The 21785-nt window shown below is 41.8% G+C and overlaps 1 protein-coding gene across 1 annotated transcript in view; it reads right to left on the reverse strand.

Annotated features, from left to right (window-relative positions):
- Positions 1 to 780: 780 nt before the first annotated feature.
- Positions 781 to 21785, reverse strand: part of LOC142344831 (signal peptidase complex subunit 3-like) — a 410115-nt gene continuing 389110 nt past the window's right edge. Inside the window, exons 3-5 of the mRNA XM_075396815.1 lie at positions 4550 to 4700; positions 2456 to 2577; positions 781 to 1719 (exon numbers count right to left, since the gene is read on the reverse strand). Coding sequence (XP_075252930.1) covers positions 1560 to 1719; positions 2456 to 2577; positions 4550 to 4700 — 433 coding nt within the window. The 3' untranslated portion in view covers positions 781 to 1559. The remainder of the gene's footprint in view (positions 1720 to 2455; positions 2578 to 4549; positions 4701 to 21785) is intronic.

The raw sequence follows: 21785 nt of genomic DNA on the forward strand, positions 1-21785 counted from the left end.
CCGCACGTGAATTAAAAAAATTTGGCTCGCTTAGAAAATTTTTTCACATCAATTTCTCGCTCTCTCAAAAATAGCGGTCAGAACAAAATCCACTCTTTTCGCCTCTCTCTTCACTTTTGTGCAGCACCAAAATCACTAAATTTTTTCACGCGTTTCATTTCCCGCTTCAAAAATCACTCCAATAAAATTGAATAAAAAAAGGACTTCTCAAATACTCCTCTTCGAGTCGTAAAAAAGACAGCGCCCCAATACAATTCAAATTCTTTGCATTGTAAGAAACCAAGAGCACTGCAATATAGCTCCGCTCAGCTTACAGCTTCGCAGATATAATAAAAGTTCAGGTTGAAGCAAGTAGTTTATCTGCTCACAATAGCAATTTTAGGTTTTTTAAACGTTCTCAGGTAAATTTACCTGTACGTTTTTGGTATCTATATTGATTGTTCATCAGCTACACTTAAAATTTATACACTAAATATCCCATCGCGGGTTATCTCTGTACATGGCTAGTGTTTGCCGATACCAATGTTTAACCAATATTTGAGCAGGGTGACTTCTTTTAGCAATAAGATTCTATTTTCGTATTTCAAGTTAATTGAAACAGAAGCCTGATCTTCAAAATTGGTTCAATATATAATCTTCTATAAAATCCATCTGTATAAAATAAGCGCATTCAGTATCATCTGACGCGGTCAAATGATCAAATGACAAGCTCAACTGAAGGGGGACGACTAAAAAACAGATATGTAGTCAGATAGGAGCTGTACTTTCTCAAAACATTAGCATAGCTTAAACATTTAAATTATCATCTTTCCAGAGCATAAAATAATTTGATACTAACAACAAAAATCGCACGAACCTTGCATAAGAGCATGAACAACAAATAAAATTAATCAAAAGAGGAAATAACAACTCATTATACTAAATATCAGCGAATAAATGATTAAATTTAATAGTGTATTGTCTGAAGAGTTGCCCAGAAGCATTACCGACCAATAGTTGCAGATTCAGTTGAGAGCCTTCACCGAGACCAAATGAAGCAAAAATTTAACTATTCCCGTTTCCATGACAATGTTTCCTAAGCTGAAAATTCACAGTTCTATCGGATCTTTTCAGCTTTTATGACAGATTTTGTTTCGTAAATCAATTATCCATTGTCTAAAAGATCTTAAAAAATGACCACGGACAACGGAAATTGACTCGTGGAAAAGGAAACAGTAAGGGACGAGTCATAATTTACGTTTCACCCTCAAAAACCTCAATAGGTCAAATTGTACGAATAGGTCGGTTTCAATTTATAGGTCTAGAAATGGATAAGAATATTTTACTCCTAGATCATACAAATTACTTAGATCATACTATGTTGTAGATACTGCAAAATTTTGCTTGCATCGAGTCTCGAAATTAACTATATTTAGATTTTGAGGGCGATGATGGAATGAGCGAAATAGTTTAGCTTGGTTTGTTTAGTTCCTTCAATCACTATTACCGTCAGTCGAAACCAAACATTGCGGGAGTCCAGTACCATTCTCTCAAACGTTCAACGGGTGGTGGTCATCTTTCTAAGACTGGCCTTTTGAATGTATGGTTCTGCCGTGTTTGGGCATGGCCGTGTATTCGCTTGGGAACTGGAACTCAACTTCATTGGTGGCAGCTGCAAATGGCATGTAGCCAGAGTTGGGGATTATGTTCCAGCGCAGCACCAGTTTGGCAGTAGTCCCTCTGCACACAAATTAAGATTTAGGTTACGATTAGATTAAAATATTAAGGCTTCTAGACGAAATGCTTTCCAAATCATTAAAGCTTCTTGGCTCCATTCTCAACAATAATTGACCTGTTGTCAGATGCAATTTCGCTAGACATTGATATATAGGCAGAATCCTCAAATATAACAGAACTGAGGATAATAAAAAAGTCCAACAAAAGTTGATTCAAAATATATTATAAATGACTCTAATATAACTAGTAAATCATATAGCTTTGACATCAACAGATATAATGAACAAGTTCAGTTTCCAGCTTCTTCAAAGAATTGGTTCAATGTTATGATTGTTGGCAAATGAGACTGTAGAAGAGTGACAATAATTACATCTTAACACAATTATATGCTATAATTTTTAACAATGGTATTAATATACAAAGTTAAGACATCAATTCCGACAATTCATTGCGATAATTTGTCATTTAGCTGCAACTCAAGGTGCATACCACTAATTTTGCGAGTGAATGCATTCCCTATCCAAAAACATACCAAATTCATTCTGAATGGTATATGAGGTGACGATCTGAGCCAAATAGACGCAGCAGAAAATCACACTGACACTCTAACCCCCTTGTTTTAGGAGTGCAAAACGCATTTTGCCCACAAGAGCTCGTTTTCCATAGCATAGGATTTAGCATTGGATCCAGATATAGCAAGAAATAAACGAACGGCGAGTTAGGAGACAGACAGACTAACCTGAGGAAAGGTCCGTCATCGAAAAAGTAATACTCTGGACTGAGATTGGTGGCAGAGAAGCCTTCTACATCTACATCTTCCCTCAACAGAATCCTGTCCCAAAGCACCACCTGATTCAGCCTCTGAAACAGTCACTTCATTTATTCAAGCAACATTTGAACTATTGACATTGAAACTTCTATTACTAATACCAAGTAACAAGAGGCTTAAAATTGTCCAGGTTTACTAATTAATCAAATAATAAAAATGCCGACAGAATTACGGAACCGACTCGCACAAGAATAACTGAAACAAAATAACATAGCCGGCAGATTGCCGGAATAGCTGCGAAAAAATAGACCTGCGTGCCATATAATAGAGATAGAAACAGATACAGATCTAAATTGGAAAAAAAATCGGCGCCGCTCGAAAAACTAGGTAAAAAACATTCAGCGATAAATTAATAAAGCTTGTTAAAATTCATTCCGCAGAAACCTCTTATTAGGGACCTTTACTACACAAATGAGTTCCTTTGACCTTAAGCCAATTGAAACTAAACTTAAGTTTTAAAGTGCAAAAGTCATTTTATTGAGTGAGGTAAGTCACGTATGATCAAAATCTAATCACGCTAATAACCTAAAAACTTTTGCTAAAGCGAGTGAGAAATGACGTCACGCGCGCAAATGCCGTTAGTGAGAGGAAGAAGTCATTCAGAAAATTTGACTTTTTCAGCTTTGCTGTGTGAACAAATGTAAAACGAAAAAAGAGCGTCAGACGACGAAACAAAGAAACATAGCAGGACAAGTCCTGACGTACAATTCAAAGAATTTTCATTCACTAAACAGAAAACCTAGACCTAGAATGGACTATGAGTGAATTGAAAAAACCATTTTTAAAAAAAATCCGATCAAAAAAATAAGAAAAAACGGAAAATCAATGTCAAAATGCCGCATGTGAACAAAAAAACCACTAGCGAGAAATGAAAATTTAATTCAAACAACAAACTAGGTCTAGATTGAGCTGTGAATGGATTGGGAAAACCATTTAGAAAAAAATCTGGTCCAAAAAATCGAAAAAACTGTAAAAATCAGAGTGAAATTGCCGCATGTGAACAAAAAACCACTACCGAGAAACCGAATTTTTGTTCAAACACCGTTTTCTCACTCTACTTTAAAATAAGAGTGAAAAAATTTCACGCCGCAAAACCACTCGCTTTTTCGCTCCACTTCCTGTTCAGTGTGACCAAAATCACTACAATTTGACTTCAAAAATCATGAAAATGTGTGAACAGATCTTTAAAAAACATAGCCGGCAGATTGCCGGAATAGCTGCGAAATAGACTTGCGTGCCGTAAAATACAGATGGAAAAAGATACAGAAGTGAGTTGATAATAGTTATCGCCGCCGCCTATAAAACTTACAAGTTTATTTCAAAGGAGGTTGTTTTTGGGTGCAAAAAAAATTTCCCTGTCGCGTCTCGTACCGGCGCTCTCCGGATTAACGGCCAGTCGCCTTAACCACTCGGCTGTCGGACCATACAATCTGCTTTCTTACAATCAACTTTGTTTTAGGAACAGATTCTGTTTCTGAATAACCGCAATTTAGGTCACGCAGAAAGCGTGAAATCAAGCGCGAAAAAGCCATTTAAGCAGTGACGAGACAGAATGTTCTAGAACAAATGTAAAACGAAAATGAAGCGTCAGACGACGAAACAAAAAAAACCAAGAGCACCGCAATATAGCTACGCTCAGCTTACAGCTTCGCAGCTATAAAAAGACAGCGCCCCAATACAATTCAAATTATTTGAATTGTAAAAAACCAAGAGCACCGCAATATAGCTTCGCTCAGCTTACAGCTTCGCAGCTATAAAAAACGACAGCAAAACTAGTCTCTTAAGATTCTCAGTACAATTGTTCTCATAATACGCTAAAACACAATTGCAGAATAACTGCAAAAACGGATCTTTAGTCAGTTTCATAACATCAACCAAGAATTTTTTTTACAAAGTACTGGCATATAGCTTATTAGAAGCCGAAACAGAAAAACTTGAAAGTATTTTGCAGGTGCTGGCATTACTTGGTCTTACAACTGGGTATAGTATGCTATTGCTACTTACATTATTAGTTGAAGTGTACTCGCACACCAGGTACATGAAGACCTGTTTCGTATTCCAATCGAACAGTCGGCTGAGGTTTCCTTCAATTGAGAACTTGATTGTGGCTAGATCACTCTCTTGTCGGGAGGTCGTGAAGTCCATTGCACTTCGACTATAACACCAGAAAAATCATTCTTTCACATTTTACTGATCTCACAATCTATTGAACCACAAATATCTTGTGATGAAATTGTTTATGAAATGCAAAGCCGGGCCATTTCAGCTGAAATCAGCATTCTGAAAACAAAGTTGCAGAAAAGCAACTAGTTAGTCAACAGCCGTGGTAAACACTTGCAATCGGAAATCTTATTTATTGTATGCTTATTTGTGTTCTTGAGTTTATTTCCTCAAAATTTTAAAACAGCTAGTCTTTATGCATTTGCTTGTACATACTAGCGCTAACAACTGTAGTATGCATCAACTTTGACGTTTTTTTATTTATCTCCTGGGATGTGTTGTCAGCAATCGAAATAAATATAAACTTCATGCAGTGAAAAACTGTATTTCAATTGCGCCAACTGGTTAAAGTAGCGTCAGTAAGACTTAAAGCAAACGTCAATTAGACATAACATCAGCTCATTTCGTCATATCTCGGCGGCCTAGGGAGACTTGTAAGAATCTATCTCAACAAAATAAATTAACATAACCGACTAAACGTCGGAAGAATTGCTTTTGAACGACTAGTGGGAGCTCTAATCAATTGCAGCCTGCTTCAGTCGGGGGGGGGGGGGGGGGGGAGCCTAAATGGGACTAAGAAGTTCTAAAGTGGGCTTCAAATATTCAAATAACCACATTAGAGGTTAACATATGATAACACCATGTTTCCGCTGGTCCGCATTGGGAAGGGTGATAGGTCGTTATCTGTCTTGAGTCTTAGCTTTAAGTTTCAATTAGTTCGGTTGCTCATGTTTTGTTTCAGGTTACACAATTCAAGCAAGAGTATCATTTCCGGTTTTACAACATTTCATCATCGTGACTTTACTCGTTACAACTTTTGGAAACAAATCAACTTACAAAAGGCGGTAAAACACAATAAACGTAAGAAGTTAATCTCTAGCATTAACATCCTCCGGGCCCACAAAACCTAACCCTAACCTGTTTTTGGGTTTGGGGTAGACATGCATAAGTTTTACTGCTGGTCTGTTTAATTTGCCTAAAGCGGTCTTAACCTCACATGACCTAGCTATGTTGTCGGGGCCGGTGAAAGTCCGTGTGACTCGTCCCAGCGGCCAGATTCCTCTTGGTGTAAACTCTTCAAGAAGCCAGACAACATCATCCACTTCCAAAGCTGCTTCACGAGACGTCCACTTCTGTCGTTTGTTCAGCGAAGGAACATACTCGGTTAGCAGCCTCTTCCAAATCTGCTGAAGTCTCTGCTTCACCTGTGTCCACGCCTAACTCTTCAAGGTAAGTGTCTCGTTGAAAACGGCTCCAGGTACATTGTAGAAGGGCCTTCCAAGCGAGAAGTGGTTTGGTGTAAGTGGGTTGTCGTCTTCGTGGTTGCTTCTCACGTGAGTGAGTGGACGCGAGTTGACAAGACACTCGGCTTCACTGACGATCGTGGCAAAGACATCTGGGGTGAGTTTTGCGGAGCCGAGGTTCAAGAGAAGAGCTCGTTTGACACACTGAACGAGTCTCTCCCACACCCCACCGAAGTGAGGAGCAGAAGGAGGGTTGAGCTTCCATTCGACAGACTGATTCAGTAGCTGATCTTTGATGTAGTCGTGGTCCAACATCAGTGGTCTTCTTCTGATCTGCTTTCTTGCTCCCAGGAAGTTGGATCCGTTGTCCGACAGGAACAACCGCGGTTGGCCGCGTCGAGCGATGAAGCGTCGGATTGCTGTCAACCACTTGTCTGTGCTGAGGTCCTCTGCAACTTCCAGGTGAATTGCTCGTAACCAAGCAAGTAAATAGGCAGATGTAGGTCTTCACTTCTGTAACACGATGAACGACGGCAAAAGGTCCAAGGTAGTCCACGCCGACATTGGTGAAGACGACTGGTGACTGTGTTTCCTGGAAACGAATGTCTGGCAAGTCTGCCATCGGTGGCTGTAGTCCCTGTGCTCGGAAGCGGCGACAGTCGAAACATTTGAAGGCCAAACTTCTCAGGAAGAGTCTGATTCCAAGAATGTGGCATCTCTGTTGTATGTAGTTGCGAGTGTATTCCACTCCAATGTGCATACAAATTTCGTGGCATTTCTGTATGTAGAGTTGAATGCTGTGCTCTTTAGAGTCCAGGATGATGGGGTGCTTGGCGTCAAAGGGTAGCAAGCTTCGTTTTGTTCTGCCACCAACGCGACGAAGTCCACTTTCAAAGAAAGGGGACAAACAGAGCGATCTTTCTTTGACAAAGGTCTGTGTTGTTTCATGTCTTTGATGGCGTCTTTGAAGGACTTCTCTTGCGATTTTCTGAAGAGATAAATTCGGGCTTGGTTAATGTCGTCGAGTTCTAGTTTGCCTCTTTGTTTCGATCTGAGATTCTTTATGAACCTTATGACAAAAGCCATAGAGCGCATTAACTTCGTCCACTTTGAGAATCTGCTGACGTCGATACTACATTCATCGTTGGATGGTTCCATTGTGACGTTTGTCTCCTCCTTGTTACCCAAGGAGTTCTTCCAATGGCTTTCGGGATCACTTAAGAAGGCTGGAGGCGTTAACCACAACACATTGATATCACAGGCTGGTATTCCTCGGGAGACATGGTCTGCAGGGTTGAGTTTTCCGCTGATATGCTGCCACTTGGAGACGTCTGTGTTGTTGCGGATCTCTTGTACTCTGTTTGCAATAAAAGTTTTCAATTTGTCTTTGCTTTTGATCCAGGCAAGGACAGCTTCACTGTCGCTCCAAAAGTGTTTTGAGGTAACTGGTATTGTTAGCTGCTTGGAAACAAATTGCATTAGTCTACATCCTAGCACGGCTGCTTGCAACTCAAGTTTCGGGATACTGATTTGTTTTAGTGGCGCAACTTTAGCTCTAGCTATGACAAACCCAGTTGAAATGGTGGTAGCTGATTGAGACCTGATGTATATGACTCCTCCATAAGCCAGCTGTGAGGCATCACAGAAGCAATGTAACTGGTTTATCGGAGATGGTTCGTTCGGAGAAACAAAACATCGTGGCATTGATATTTCTGGCACATTTAGATATTGCTCTATCCAAGTTTTTATTGATTTCTGTTTCTCATCTGACAGGAGATCATCCCATGCAAGTCCTTCTTTCCAGGTATCCTGCAAGATGATTTTGAGTGTAATCAATAATGGGGCAATGATTCCTAATGGATCGAACAAGCAGGCAATTAAGGAAAGGAGTTTTCTGAGTGTGTAGTCCGTTTTGTCTTCCTGAACTTTGGCAAGCTTCTGGTGGAAGAAAGTATCATTAACTGTATTCCACATTACACCTAAGACACGATGTTTGTCTTTTTCACTGTCACAATGTTCTTTGGGTATTTTGCTTAGACATTGAACAGAGTTTGAGACAAACTTAGTTAGACTGAAACCTCCCTTAGAGAGTGTTTGTCGCAAGTCTTGAACTGCAATTTCAGCTTTCTGTTCATTGACGAACGAATGTACAAAGTCATCCATGTAGAAACTGTTGAATATTAGATCTTTTGTAGCGGTGTTTCCGAAGTCTTTTGCTGTTTCTTGGAGGACAAATATTGCTGTAGTTGGTGAACATCTGGCTCCAAAGATGAGTCGCGTATACTGGAACTGCTGTACGGAGTTGTTTGACGGCCAAAGAAAACGGAGCCATGACTGATCTTCTGTTCGTATGCAAATTTGCATAAACATGGCCTCTATGTCTGCCATTACTGCAACAGAATCCTGGCGAAAGCGAAGTAGTAAGCCGACCAGGTTATTCAGAAGGTCTGGGCCTGACAAAAGGTTATTGTTTAGCGACTGTTTCTTAAAAACAGATGCGGCGTTTGCAACACGCCTGACTTTCCCGGGTTTGTTGGGGTTGGTGACGGGGTGATGGGGAAGGTACCAAATCTTCTCTGGTGCTGGATTTGAGAAAGTTACTGGTTTGACATAACCCTTCTCTAAATCTGTTTCCAAAGTTTTCTCATACAACTGTTTCAACTCAATATCTTTGTTGAGTCGGCGCTGAAGGCTGTCAAGTTGTGCTTTGGCAACTGGATAGTTGTTTTCTAATTTACTGTCCTGTTTCCAAAGTAAACCAATTTCATATCTGTCTCCGATATGATGGATTGTATCTTGTAATATTTGAACTGCTCTTTTACTGTCTGTTGACGTATCTGCAGTTTCTTCAAACTCGGTTCCTGTATTCTCTATTTTCCAGAAACTGGTCACACATTCACTGAGATGTCTCTCAGTATCAACAGTTAAATTTGTGAGCGCGTGGTCGAAGGCTCTATAACTATGGGATAGGAAGTTTGTTTCCTGCTGGATTGGATTACTTTTTCGTTTAATTGGGCCAGTAATTGTTCAACCGAGAAGATTGCGTAGAGCAAAGGGGCTTCCTGAGGGTCCTTGAAGGAACTCGCGTTCCAAAATGTATTGGGTAGCGTCAACACCTAAAAGTATCTGTATCTTGTTGTCACTAAGTTTAGGAAAATGTATGTGTTGAAGGTGAGGGTAGGACGAACACGCTTCGTTCAAATCGTTCACAGGCGCATCGTTGAAAGTCCAATTACTCACGGCATGAACGTAGTTTAAACGGAAGAGTGGTTGATCGCTATTGAACTTTCCAATGTCCAACCGAACAAGATTTGCGTGCATGACGGATTCGTCAAATGCGTGCGATACATTCAGATCGAATTCTGAAGTCTTCGGAGCCCGTACCTTGTCGGCAGTCGTGTTGATGACGTATGAAATGGTACTACCATTGTCAAGAATGGCATAACAATTATGTCTTTTATGATCATTTCCGAATAGGGTGACAGGTATTACCTGTAGTTGATTCCTCGTTTTTGATGGGAAACCAGGATTGTAAACCTGAGTTGGAATGTCACTGTTTTTGTCTTGTTGATCCAGTGGTTCACACATTGGCAGATCAATTGCTGTCACGTTTGTCGATTCGGGTGCTTTTTGTCTGTCTGTGTGGAGAAGGCTATGGTGTTTGCCATTGCAATGTCGGCAGAGAATTTTTGACGTGCAGTTTTTGGCGGCGTGACTGGAGTTTAGGCAATTGAAGCACAAAGAGTTCTTCTTTGCTTCGCTATTGCGTCTGCTGACATCAAGACTAAGAAACTGCGGACACTTGCCAATGTAGTGATCTTGTTGATCAAGCGGACATTTTGTTCTGCTCCTATTTGCTGTTGCATTTCTCATAGGCTGCTTTGAACCAGAGAAAGAAGAGCTTCCTTTCGTGTTGTTGCTAATGTTTGCCATCGATTGCTGAGGCTTTGCATTATCGATGCTTCTAATTGCTGTACTGTTATGTTCAAAGCTTTTATTGCTGGGGTTAGAGCTTTTGCTTCCGGGGAAATTCTGTTTCCAGTTTGTACGATTTTGGTTCTTATTCCGATTGTTGAAGGAACTTGAACACTGTGATTGGTTTTGTTGACTTGAATGGTTGTTAGTGGTTGATAAAAATGCGTCTTGTAATTGTTCAAAGGCTCTGGATTGCCGATCCATCCAATCGGAAAGCTCTGTGAGACCTGGATTTGTCCAGTCGTTGTCAACAACATGTTCGGTCCACTTCAACTTGAGTGGGTTTGGTAGCTTATCTCGGGCTATCCTGAGCAAGTACGTGACATTTAGGTCGGCACTGAAGCCATGTGAGGCAAATGTTTGAACTACTTTTCTTAACAGCGAAGCGAAAGCTATCAAAGCTGCGTGGTCATTCATAGCCGGTCTTTGGAAAGCTTCCAGTTCTTTTGTTAAGGCACCGACGACGTTTTGCGGGTTTCCAAAGCGTCGGTTGAGCTCTTGAAGGGCGGAAGAGTAAAAATTTGGGTTGCAAAGAAATCCGGAGATGCAATCCTTTGCCGGTCCAGTGACTAAACTTTACAAATAGCTCATTCGTTCAGTGTCAGTGATGTCTTCGTTGTTGTGGATAGTCGAAGAAAACATGCTGCTCAATTCGTTCCACTTGAGTGGGTCTCCATCGAACTTCTGAATTCGGATGTCCGGCAGCTTTACTGAGCGGTGAATGTTCCGTTGACGATATGGGTTGGAGTTTTGATTACCGAAGCTTTGGCTGCTTGGATAAACAGGTCCACGAGGGGTTACATTTGAGGGCTCAAAACTACCGTTTGCTAAGTTTGACCAACTGTTTGGGCAATATGCCTGAAATGAGCCGGAATGGCTTGGCTTTGGAAAACGATTGCCGAAAGAAACTGGAACAGGTGTTCTATGGTCAGGTACATTTTCAATTAGGCCGGTGTTAATGGGCCTGGGAGGGGCGAAAGTATTTTCAGCCGGAGGAAATATTCCACTAAAAACTGGCAGTTGATTATTTGAAGCTGTAGACAATTGTGGGAACGCACAAGTTGCGTCTATAGAGCTCTGTGAAACAATTGCTGGATTCACAATTGGTGCTATTGCTTGAAGGTGCTGATGTTGATTGCTTGCTACGTTGTCAGAGTCTGTTTGTTCGAGTGCTGATGGCTGGAAACTATTCTGTACATCAGAACTGATGACTCTATTGGAGTTTTCTTGCAAAATTCCCATGGCAGACTGCACTTGTCTATGAATAGTAATCGGGTTGGATGTTGATTGCTGGTCTGCCAAATCATTGATTTGTTGTTGTTGTCGTGTATCTCGCATACTTTGAACAACTCCCGGAGACTCAGGTGCAGAGGGAACAGGTATTCGATTACTGCGTGATGAAGAGGCGCTGCTTGGACGCGTTGAAGTGTTTCGGAATGAAAGTTCATGCTTCTTTACAGTTTGTGCAACTTCAACTTTTAGCTTTGTCAAGCATGCTGCATCGTTGAGGGAGTCTTCCGCGTCCACATTTTCCGATTGTGTAAGCTGGTCGACAAGTTCGTCTAGTTGCGACATGGTTCTCTTGGATTCATCATGTGTTACTGACACAACTTCGGGTTCCAAACCTGAGTGTATTTGATATTCTAGCTCCTGTTTGAGCTCTTTGACAATGTCTAATTTTCGGTGAAACAATCTAACTGTTCCAACAATTGATGACTTTCGACATCCCATTTTCTTTGTTGGTCTAACTTTCTGAACTTCAGAGGTAAATTGAAAGGTCAAGTGAGGTCCCTTGAAGGACACAACGAGTGATTTTTTGGACGTTCCAGAGGAGACTTAGATGTGAAGTGGGGTAATCTTTTGACTTTTTAGAGGTCATTTAAAGTTCAAGTTGAGTAACCTTTCGACCTTTTAGAGGCCACTTATAGGTCAAATGGGTTGACTGTTTGACCTTTTAGAGGTCAAGTGCGGTGATTGTTTGACCTTTTAGAGGTCACTTAGAGGTCAAGGGGGTTGACTGTTTGACCTTTTAGAGGTCGCTTAGAGGTCAAGTGGGTTGACTGTATGACCCTTTAGAGGTCAAGTAGGATGACTGTTTGACCTTTTAGAGGTCAATTGGGGTGACTGTTTGACCTTTTAGGGGTAATTTAGAGGTCGAGTGCGGTGACCGTTTGACCTTTTAGAGGTCACTTAGAGGTCGAGTGGATTGACTGTTCGAGCTTTTAGCGGTCACTTAGAGGTCAAGTGGGTTGACTGTTTGACCTTTTAGAGGTCAAGTAGGGTGGCTGTTTGACCTTTTAGAGGTCACTCAGAGGTCAATTGGGTTGACTGTTTGACCTTTTAGAGGTCACTTACAGGTCAAGTGGGTTGACTGTATGTAGGTCACTTGGGAGGTCCCTGGGGCACAATGGGTGACTTTTATAATTCACTTGGGGGGTCCCTGGGGGACAATGAGTGACTTTTGTAGGTCGCTTGGGGAGTCCCTGGGGGACAGTGGGTGACTTTTTTGGGTCACTTGGGGGGTCCCTGGGGCACAATGGGTGACGTTTTTGGGTCACTTGGGGGGTCCCTGGGGGACAATGGGTGAGTTTTGTAGGTCACTTGGAGGGTCCCTGGAGGACAGTGGGTGACTTTTGTTGGTCACTTGGGGGGTCCCTGGGGGACAATGGGTGACTTTTGTAGGTCAGTTGGAGGGTCCCTGCGGAACAATGGGTGACTTCTGTAGGTCACTTGGGGGGTCCCTGGGGGACAATGAGTGACTTTTGTAGGTTGCTTGGGGGGTCCCTGGGGGACAGTGTGTGACTTTTTTTAGGTCACTTGGGGGGTCCCTGGGGGACAATGGGTGACTTTTATAGGTCACTTGGAGGGTCCCTGGGGGACAATGAGTGACTTTTGTAGGTTGCTTGGGGGGTCCCTGGGGGACAGTGTGTGACTTTTTTTGGTCACTTGGGGGTCCCTGGGGGACAATGGGTGACTTTTTTGGGTCACTTGGGGGGTCCCTGGAGGACAATGGGTGACTTCTGTAGGTCACTTGGGGGGTCCCTGGGGGACAATGAGTGACTTTTTTGGGTCACTTGGGGGGTCCCTGGGGGACAGTGTGTGACTTTTTTAGGTCACTTGGGGGGTCCCTGGGGGACAATGGGTGACTTTTTTGGGTCACTCGGGGGGTCCCTGGGGGATAATGGGTGACTTTTGTAGGTCAATTGAGGGGTCCGTGGGGGACAATGGGTGACTTTTCTGGTCACTTGGGGGGTCCCGGGAGGACAATGGGTGACTTTTGTAGGTCAAGTGGGGGGTCCGTGGGGGACAATGGGTGACTTCTGTAGGTCTCTCGGGGGGTCCCTGGGGGATAATGGGTGACTTTTGTAGGTCAATTGAGGGGTCCGTGGGGGACAATGGGTGACTTTTCTGGTCACTTGGGGGGTCCCGGGAGGACAATGGGTGACTTTTATAGGTCACTTGGAGGGTCCCTGGGGGATAATGGGTGACTTTTTTGGGTCACTTGGGGGGTCCCTGGAGGACAATGGGTGACTTCTGTAGGTCACTTGGGGGGTCCCTGGGGGACAATGGGTGACTTTTTTGGGTCACTTGGGGGGTCCCTGGAGGACAATGGGTGACTTCTGTAGGTCACTTGGGGGGTCCCTGGGGGACAATGAGTGACTTTTTTGGGTCACTTGGGGGGTCCCTGGGGGAGTGTGTGACTTTTTTAGGTCACTTGGGGGGTCCCTGGGGGACAATGGGTGACTTTTTTGGGTCACTCGGGGGGTCCCTGGGGGACAATGGGTGACTTCTGTAGGTCTCTCGGGGGGTCCCTGGGGGATAATGGGTGACTTTTGTAGGTCAATTGAGGGGTCCGTGGGGGACAATGGGTGACTTTTCTGGTCACTTGGGGGGTCCCGGGAGGACAATGGGTGACTTTTATAGGTCACTTGGAGGGTCCCTGGGGGATAATGGGTGACTTTTTTGGGTCACTTGGGGGGTCCCTGGGGGACAATGGGTGACGTTATTGGGTCACTTGGGGGGTCCCTGCGGGACAATGGGTGACTTTTATAGGTCACTTGGAGGGCCCCTGGGGGACAATGGGTGACTTTTTTTAGGTCACTTGGTGGGTCCCAGGAGGACAATAGGTGACTTTTGTAGGTCACTTGGGGGTTCCCTGAGGGAGAGCTGCACTGCAAACTGGTTCTGCAAGCTGGTTCTGCTGGCAGAACACTGGAGGCTGTTGGGTGCAGCTGCTGGTGACTCAGGTTGGCCTGAGTGTGCTGACTGACTGTTGGAGGGCAGTAGTGAGGGTCTACTGCAAGCTAGTTCTGCTGGCAGAACACTGGAGGCTGTTAGGTGCAGCTGCTGGTGACTCAGGTTGGCCTGAGTGTGCTGACTGACTGTTGGAGGGCAGTAGTGAGGGTCTACTGCAAGCTAGTTCTGCTGGCAGAACACTGGAGGCTGTTGGGTGCAGCTGCTGGTGACTCAGGTTGGCCTGAGTGTGCTGACTGACTGTTGGAGGGCAGTAGTGAGGGTCTACTGCAAGCTAGTTCTGCTGGCAGAACACTGGAGGCTGTTGGGTGAAGCTGCTGGTGACTCAGGTTGGCCTGAGTGGGCTGACTGACTTTTGGAGGGCAGTAGTGAGGGTCTACTGCAAGCTGGTTCTGCTGGCAGAACACTGGAGGCTGTTGGGTGAAGCTGCTGGTGACTCAGGTTGGCCTGAGTGGGCTGACTGACTTTTGGAGGGCAGTAGTGAGGGTCTACTGCAAGCTGGTTCTAATGGCAGAACACTGGAGGCTGTTGGGTGCAGCTGCTGGTGACTAAGGTTGGCCTGAGTGGGTTGGCTGACTGTTGGAGGGCAGTAGTGAGGGTCTACTGCAAGCTGGTTCTGCTGGCAGAACACTGGAGGCTGTTGGGTGCAGCTGCTGGTGACTCAGGTTGGCCTGAGTGGGCTGACTGACTGTTGGAGGGCAGTAGTGGGGGTCTACTGCAAGCTGGTTCTGCTGGCAGAACACTGGAGGCTGTTGGGTGCAGCTGCTGGTGACTCAGGTTGGCCTGAGTGGGCTGGCTGACTGTTGGAGGGCAGTAGTGGGGGTCTGCTGCAAGCTGGTTCTGCTGGCAGACCACTGTAGGCTGTTGGGTGCAGCTGCTGGTGACTCAGGTTGGCCTGAGTGGGCTGGCTGACTGTTGGAGGGCAGTAGTGAGGGTCTACTGCAAGCTGGTTCCGCTAGCAGAACACTGGAGGCTGTTGGGTGCAGCTGCTGGTGACTCAGGTTGGCCGGAGTGGGCTGGCGACATCCTCGTTGTCTTGCTTGATGATGAAATCTTTGTAAAGTGTTTCACCGGACCCGTATCTTGCTACTAACCAATTTTGAAAATGTTCAACAAAAACTAACCAAGAAAAGCTGCTTCGCGTGGTTGTTTAAATATTATTTTTCGAACCGTTGCTACTAAACAATTCTTTTTTGAAATCTTTTGTTCAAAAATTAACCAAGAAAAGCTACTTCGCGCGGTTGTTTATTTTATTTAGCAAAAGTTAACAACAGGACTCAAATACCTCAGAACAATAGGACTAATATAAGTCTTTTCGGTATTTAGCTTATTTCAAATAATTGAAATGACAAAACTTAGATAGCTCCTTATCCCTTGTGGTTGGGGAACTTAGGACCCGAAGGACAACGAAGTCTACTATATCAAATCACTGAGATTGCAAAAAAATCTTATCTGGTTTACAGCCCTCAGTATTTGAAGTTGGTCATCTCCATTCTGCCATCTCTTTTGTCCATCTCAATGGATGTCCATCTCAATGTCTCAATGTAGCACATACCACTCAAAATAACTTAAGCAAGAGGTCCTGGGTTCGCTCACTGAGTTCCCAGGAGCGCCAAAATGATAACACCATGATTCCGCTGGTCCGCATTGGGAAGGGTGATAGGTCGTTATCTGTCTTGAGTCTTAGCTTTAAGTTTCAATTAGTTTGGTTGCTCATGTTTTGTTTCAGGTTACACAATTCAAGCAAGAGTATCATTTCCGGTTTTACAACATTTCATCATCGTGACTTTACTCGTTACAACTTTTGGAAACAAATCAACTTACAAAAGGCGGTAAAACACAATAAACGTAAGAAGTTAATCTCTAGCATTAACAACATATACCACTATTAAGATTTAAAGTAAAAAATGACAAGAGTTTCGGCGCACTTTTCATTTGACTTTTAGTATTAAATTGCCGTCAATTGAGTTCATCTGCTTGAAATTGTGATTGAGAGAGAATTTTAGATCACGCGAAATGCAAAAAGTCAAGGGCGTAAAAGTCACTCGAAAAGTCAAAATTGTCAAGCGAAAATTTTGCATAAAAAAGACGCACACGTTTACAATAATTGCTATGAACTACGTTCAAGAGCAATTAATCACGAACCACACTTATATCTCAGACCACATAAAAGCTGCTCTCCTTTTTCTCCGATTCAATCTGCCGGAATCTCGAAATTTAACCGACTCATGTCGGACACATTTCAATCAGATTATTGTCTAAAGGCAGAAACAGTTCGGCCAAAGGGGGGTTGTCAGTAGCCAGCCATCATTGAGCGTACTTTTTTAAAAGAAAAGTAATAAGTAAATAAGCACAATTGTTTTCTCGGTTTTGTTAAACTTTTTTCAATCATGGCTCCATTGACATAAAAAAAGTTACTCATGGATCTCTTCATGTAGATGGACAATGGAAGGTGGTTCAATTAGTGATTCATATTACTGCTCCCATGGTAACTCTCTGCAGAGCGATTCTAACAGGAACTCAGGAACTTTCCTACTAAAACTTAGGATCCAAGTGCGATTTTTATGTTTCTTTGTCCTATTATTTTCTAATTGTTTAGGTTCGCAAGCGTCCGGTTTTCTGCTAAAATGAGAATATTTTATAAGTTCTGAGGATGAAAAATTGCACTGAGTTTCGCAAGAAACAATTTGACAAAGAATGAATAAATCGTGCTATAAATTTCTTAAACTTTTTATTTACAATTTTGTCCAATCAGAATTGAGTTCATTCTATTGATAGATAGTAAATACTTTTATAAGTTTTCTAAGAAGTTGAGTATAAGATCACACTCATAAAAGTCGAAGTGGAAAGTGACAGTTTTTAGAGTACTACCGGGCTCAGTATATTCGACAAAAAAGCAATGACTCCCTCGTCGCGGATAATGTCATCAAATGTGTCCAGCATGTCTTCGGGCGTGCCATAAGTATGTATAATGGGAAATGGAGATTTCTTTGGGTATATTTGGAGGAGCGGGGTCCTGTCGGTATTCATCTCAGCTTAAGAAGGGCGAGTTTTTGCAGTGGTTTAAATAACTCATTTAGTTATTGAGGTTTATTAATTCAGATTTTCCGTTCAAAAGTTCTTCGCTACTAATTTCTATAAATGAAATTATATCTAGGTATGACGCGGAATTTTTCTCAAAAATAACTTTATGGGCGGTGTCTTCAAGAGTGGTTATCCAGAATATAACCGATTCGTCAAGAAATTTGAGGTAGTGATTAACATCAGAATTGAATATTCTCTTAGTCAGGGGATTCTGGGGTGTCGGGGATTGGATTAGAATGTTGTGGGTGCTGGGGGATACTATCAATGATTAATGTTGTGTGGAATATGAAATCTATGTCGGCATTTTTGGGTGTTTGTTTATAGAATTTTTAACTTCAGCCCATACAGGGAAGGAGTATTCAATTGTTACAGGGTACGTGTGGATGGTTACAGTTTCGTTAATAATAAATTACTGGCAGATATTAAACTGAATAATCGGTTTTTCATTAAAAAAAGAAATTCAGTAACTATCGATGGTTGCATTAAAATGGTTAAAGGAGGTAAAAAGAGGGTTTTGTACTTCAATTAGGAATTCATAAATTGGTTCAGCCATTTGAAGTTCCTTTTTTTCCTATCTGGCAAGATGCTACTGGTGTCTGTTTGCTGCAGTCAAATGAAGAATAATAAAATTTCGTTTCCCAAATAACTCCGCTCTTCTGAATTTTATTCCATGTATAATGATTGGTTGAGAATTCAATTGGTCCTTTTCGCTTTCGCTTTTTATTTCGTGCATAATTTTCATTTTTGGGGTCTGAATTGTGTTGCCTTTCACAAATTCGCTTCCCCCAGTGAGATTAATAATGTAATTGATTTCATTTTATTTTAAGTTACTTATATTTGACTCCATTACGTGGCAGGTAAGTTGATTTATCATTTTTTTTGTTATTTAGCAGTGATTCCTTGGTTGTTGTTTCGGTACTGGAGTTTGATCGTCCCTGCTTTCCTTTTTTGGATTCCAAAATTAAAGAAACTGATAGTTTTCTCTTTCCTCGAACAATAAGAATGTTCCAGTAGCTCTTCTAGTTTTCGAGATATCTCACTTTAAAGTTGAAAATTATTTTCGACACCTGCATTTTTTTTCAAAATTAGTCTTCGCAAGGGAAAATTTAGGCATTCTTTTCTTCGAATTTTTGTTGCAAAAAAATGTTTTGTTTTTTTGAAGAAATTTTTATCCTTTTTTAGACACATCCGGTGTTCATGGTTCTGAGTGGGTAGGCCCCGTAAAGGCTTGGCAATTTTGTTTGCGCATGTTCTGGTATGAGTGTAAATGGGTTGGGAAGTTACTGGCGGAGCTCTGTTAATGTGTTCAATCGTTAGTGTGGTCTCTTTCGAACTTTTCAGTCGTTTGACGTAGTCCATCAAATAGGTATAAGGCGTACGTACTCGTTGCGCTATCAGTGTCGTGTTGGGTGTCAATTTCGTTTTTTAATTTCCAATGGCAGAACAATTGAACATTTATGTAGTGGGTGTTCTGGATGCTCTTGTAGATATTCACAGTCATTAATTGCAACTACGTGTACTGGCTTCGTTTTGATCTTTCTCCCTTCGTGTGTTATTCGGAAAGGAAATCTGCGGTGTAGTTTTGCCCATTTATTTAAAAAATGTGAGTGTGTAATGCAGAAGAACACTTATCAGGAATGAAAGAAATCCAAATAATAAAAACATCTGCCATGGAATGTATTCTTTCAGTCTATTTTCAGGCTTGGGCTTCAGTTACTGAATTTTCTCCACAAATGTTTGCGCTATCTCTTTGATCGGTTGTGTGTTGGTTTTTCTCGAATCAATTCATTGGAATTGTGGCAGTATTGTGGCAGTGTGATGTAGAATTTGAATTTGTGCTTCTGATCTTGGTGACAAACTTGTTAAATCCTCAAGAAGCGTTAGGAGGTTAAAGATGCTACTGATTGGGCCAGGTAATTACACGTCAAGTCGTATTGCCGGTAACGAATCAAAAGCCATCAGTTCTGATCATAAGTGAATATTTGGTCCACGTTATTTTCCAAAATCTAATGTGATGATGCAAACTCTGCATCAAGGATGCTCAATCCTCGCTAAATGATTGCTGCCATTCCCTGCGCTATCAATGAGTGTATAGTCGTCGCTTGCCGACGTAATTATTGTTATTGGTTCAAGCACCATTTAAAATCTCAACGGTGCAGGAAAATTATAACAGATAAGTTTTGAGTTTTCGCCTAAATAAAATTTCAGATGGTATAAGTTTCAGCTTAAAAGAGAGTTTATTCCACTCAAGAGCGACGGCATGCGAGAACGAAGGTCTTCCAAAATTAGAGCGAAATTTAGGAACAATTAAATTGTAAAAATAATTGCGACATTGTTACCATCGTGTTTCGTTTCATTAAATCCGATAAATATAGTGGGAGTTTGCCAGGCTTATGTACAAAGCGAAGCGATAACAATAGGATTTGGAACCCAATGCGTAGCCTAATTGGCAACCAATGTAGCTGCTTCAGGTACGACGAGGTAGGTGTCGAAGGTGACAATCGAAAAATCAAACGCGTGGCAGAGTTCATTATTCGCTGAGCTTTGCTAATAACAAGTTTGGCAGACCATAATAAAGAGAATTACAGTAGTCAACACGTGATAACACTTAAACACTAATTAACTCAATTAGGACTGATGTTTTAACTTGATCACGAACTGACCACACTTAACGGAGATAATAAAATGAACACGAACAAAGTTAATCTGTCGCCGCAGAGTTAAGTTGACAATCAATACAACAACTAAAACTTTTACCTGTTCAGTGTAGTCCCATCTTCTGGCAGACGTAAAAGACCATGTTTAACAAATTTACATTTCCGAAAAATCATATACTCACTCTTATCCGCATTCAATTTCAATTTTGCATTGCTGAACCAACGTTGAATCGAGGTCAAAACATTATAAAACATGCACTGACTGAGGGTCGAACCGAATATAAAATAAAGAACAGTATTATCTGGGTAGAAATGATAGTTTATTTCCAATTCCTTCAGCTTATCTTCTAAAGGCAGCATGTAACAGGAAAAAAGTAAAGGACCAAGAACCGAACCTTGTGGCACACCCGTCTTAACTTTAACATCACCAGAAAGCCATCCATTTATGATAACTTCCTGCGAACGATTCGAAAAACAATTTTTAACAAACAGAAACAACAGATTGCAAACCAATCCTTTTCCCTAATATCTCAAATAAGAACTGATGATCAATTATATCAAACGCTGAGGGCAAATCTAACCCAATATGCATCACAAAACGCGACTCGTCCAGATAACAAAGAAGATCATTAAAGACTTCCAGTAAAACCATTTCCGTTGAATGCGAGCAACGAGAAGCACTCTGATACTTGCCCCTGATATTATTAGATTCCAGATACAAATTAATTTCCTCAAAAACAACTCTTTCAACAACTCTTGACAGGTGTCTTAGATTTGTCACAGGGCGGTAACTCGACAACAATTTAGGATCAAGGTTACACTTCCTTATGAGCGGCCTAACGACGCCTTGCTTGAATTGATTTGGAAAGTATCTTGTCTGGAGAGTTAAATTAATTAATGCAATGAAATAGTCAGGAGAATTTGTCAAAACAATTTTGCATAACCTAGTTGGTATTACATCACTCGGTGCCGTACTGTTCGAAATTATTGTTAGAAGTAATTTCAAATCTCTCAGTGTAAAAACGTGAAAAATGTCCAGGCTAGTTGTATGGGAATCAATCAATTTGAACAATTCGTTAGAGTTATTAAAACTAATACGGTTTCCATTTTCTTAACAAAAAATCACGAAACTTCTTTGCTAGGCATGCAGGCTCCCCTAGTACTGTATTATAATTATTTTTTCCTAAGAGTTGCTGCAGCTTAGAATACCTAACACGCTTATTTTCACTAGCGACACATATGTCGAGTTATTCACTTTTCTTTTTGGTAAACAGCTCAAAATACTCCAAAACTGAATTAAGAAACCGGCTTCTGTCTTGGGAATTTCCATTCTTTCGATAAGCTTTCTTCTCGATCTTTCTATGGTTCTTAGCTCATCGTCAAAGAAAAGGCACGTATTATTTCGAACATATTTAGTTTTCAGAGGATGGTTCTTATCGACATTACTATCTTCGTTCATTAAAACACTGTTCCAAACATTTTTATCTCTGTCGATCGGAGCGACTATGTTTTTTGCAAAAACGCTTCCGCGTCAAAGTTTCGCCAATCTCTGCACGAGGCCTTCCTTATAGCTAACTTCTCGGGCTTTTGCAGAAGGTCAAAGTACAACACTCCATGATCAGAGCTTGTAATGAAATTTACAAGATGTAATTCACGTAATTAAATAACGACCGAAGACGAGATTGCGAGCCTTTTCGTCAATGGCAATTCAATTACATACTATTGACAGCTTTGCAATGCAAGAAACTCTTCGTCGTGGAATAAAAGTGTAGCCACGCAGGACTGATATGTGTGCTCGGTGGGTAT

The sequence above is a fragment of the Convolutriloba macropyga genome, chromosome 8, assembly GCF_964194025.1.
Source record: "Convolutriloba macropyga chromosome 8, txConMacr16.3, whole genome shotgun sequence".
Classification (NCBI taxonomy): domain Eukaryota; kingdom Metazoa; phylum Xenacoelomorpha; order Acoela; family Convolutidae; genus Convolutriloba; species Convolutriloba macropyga.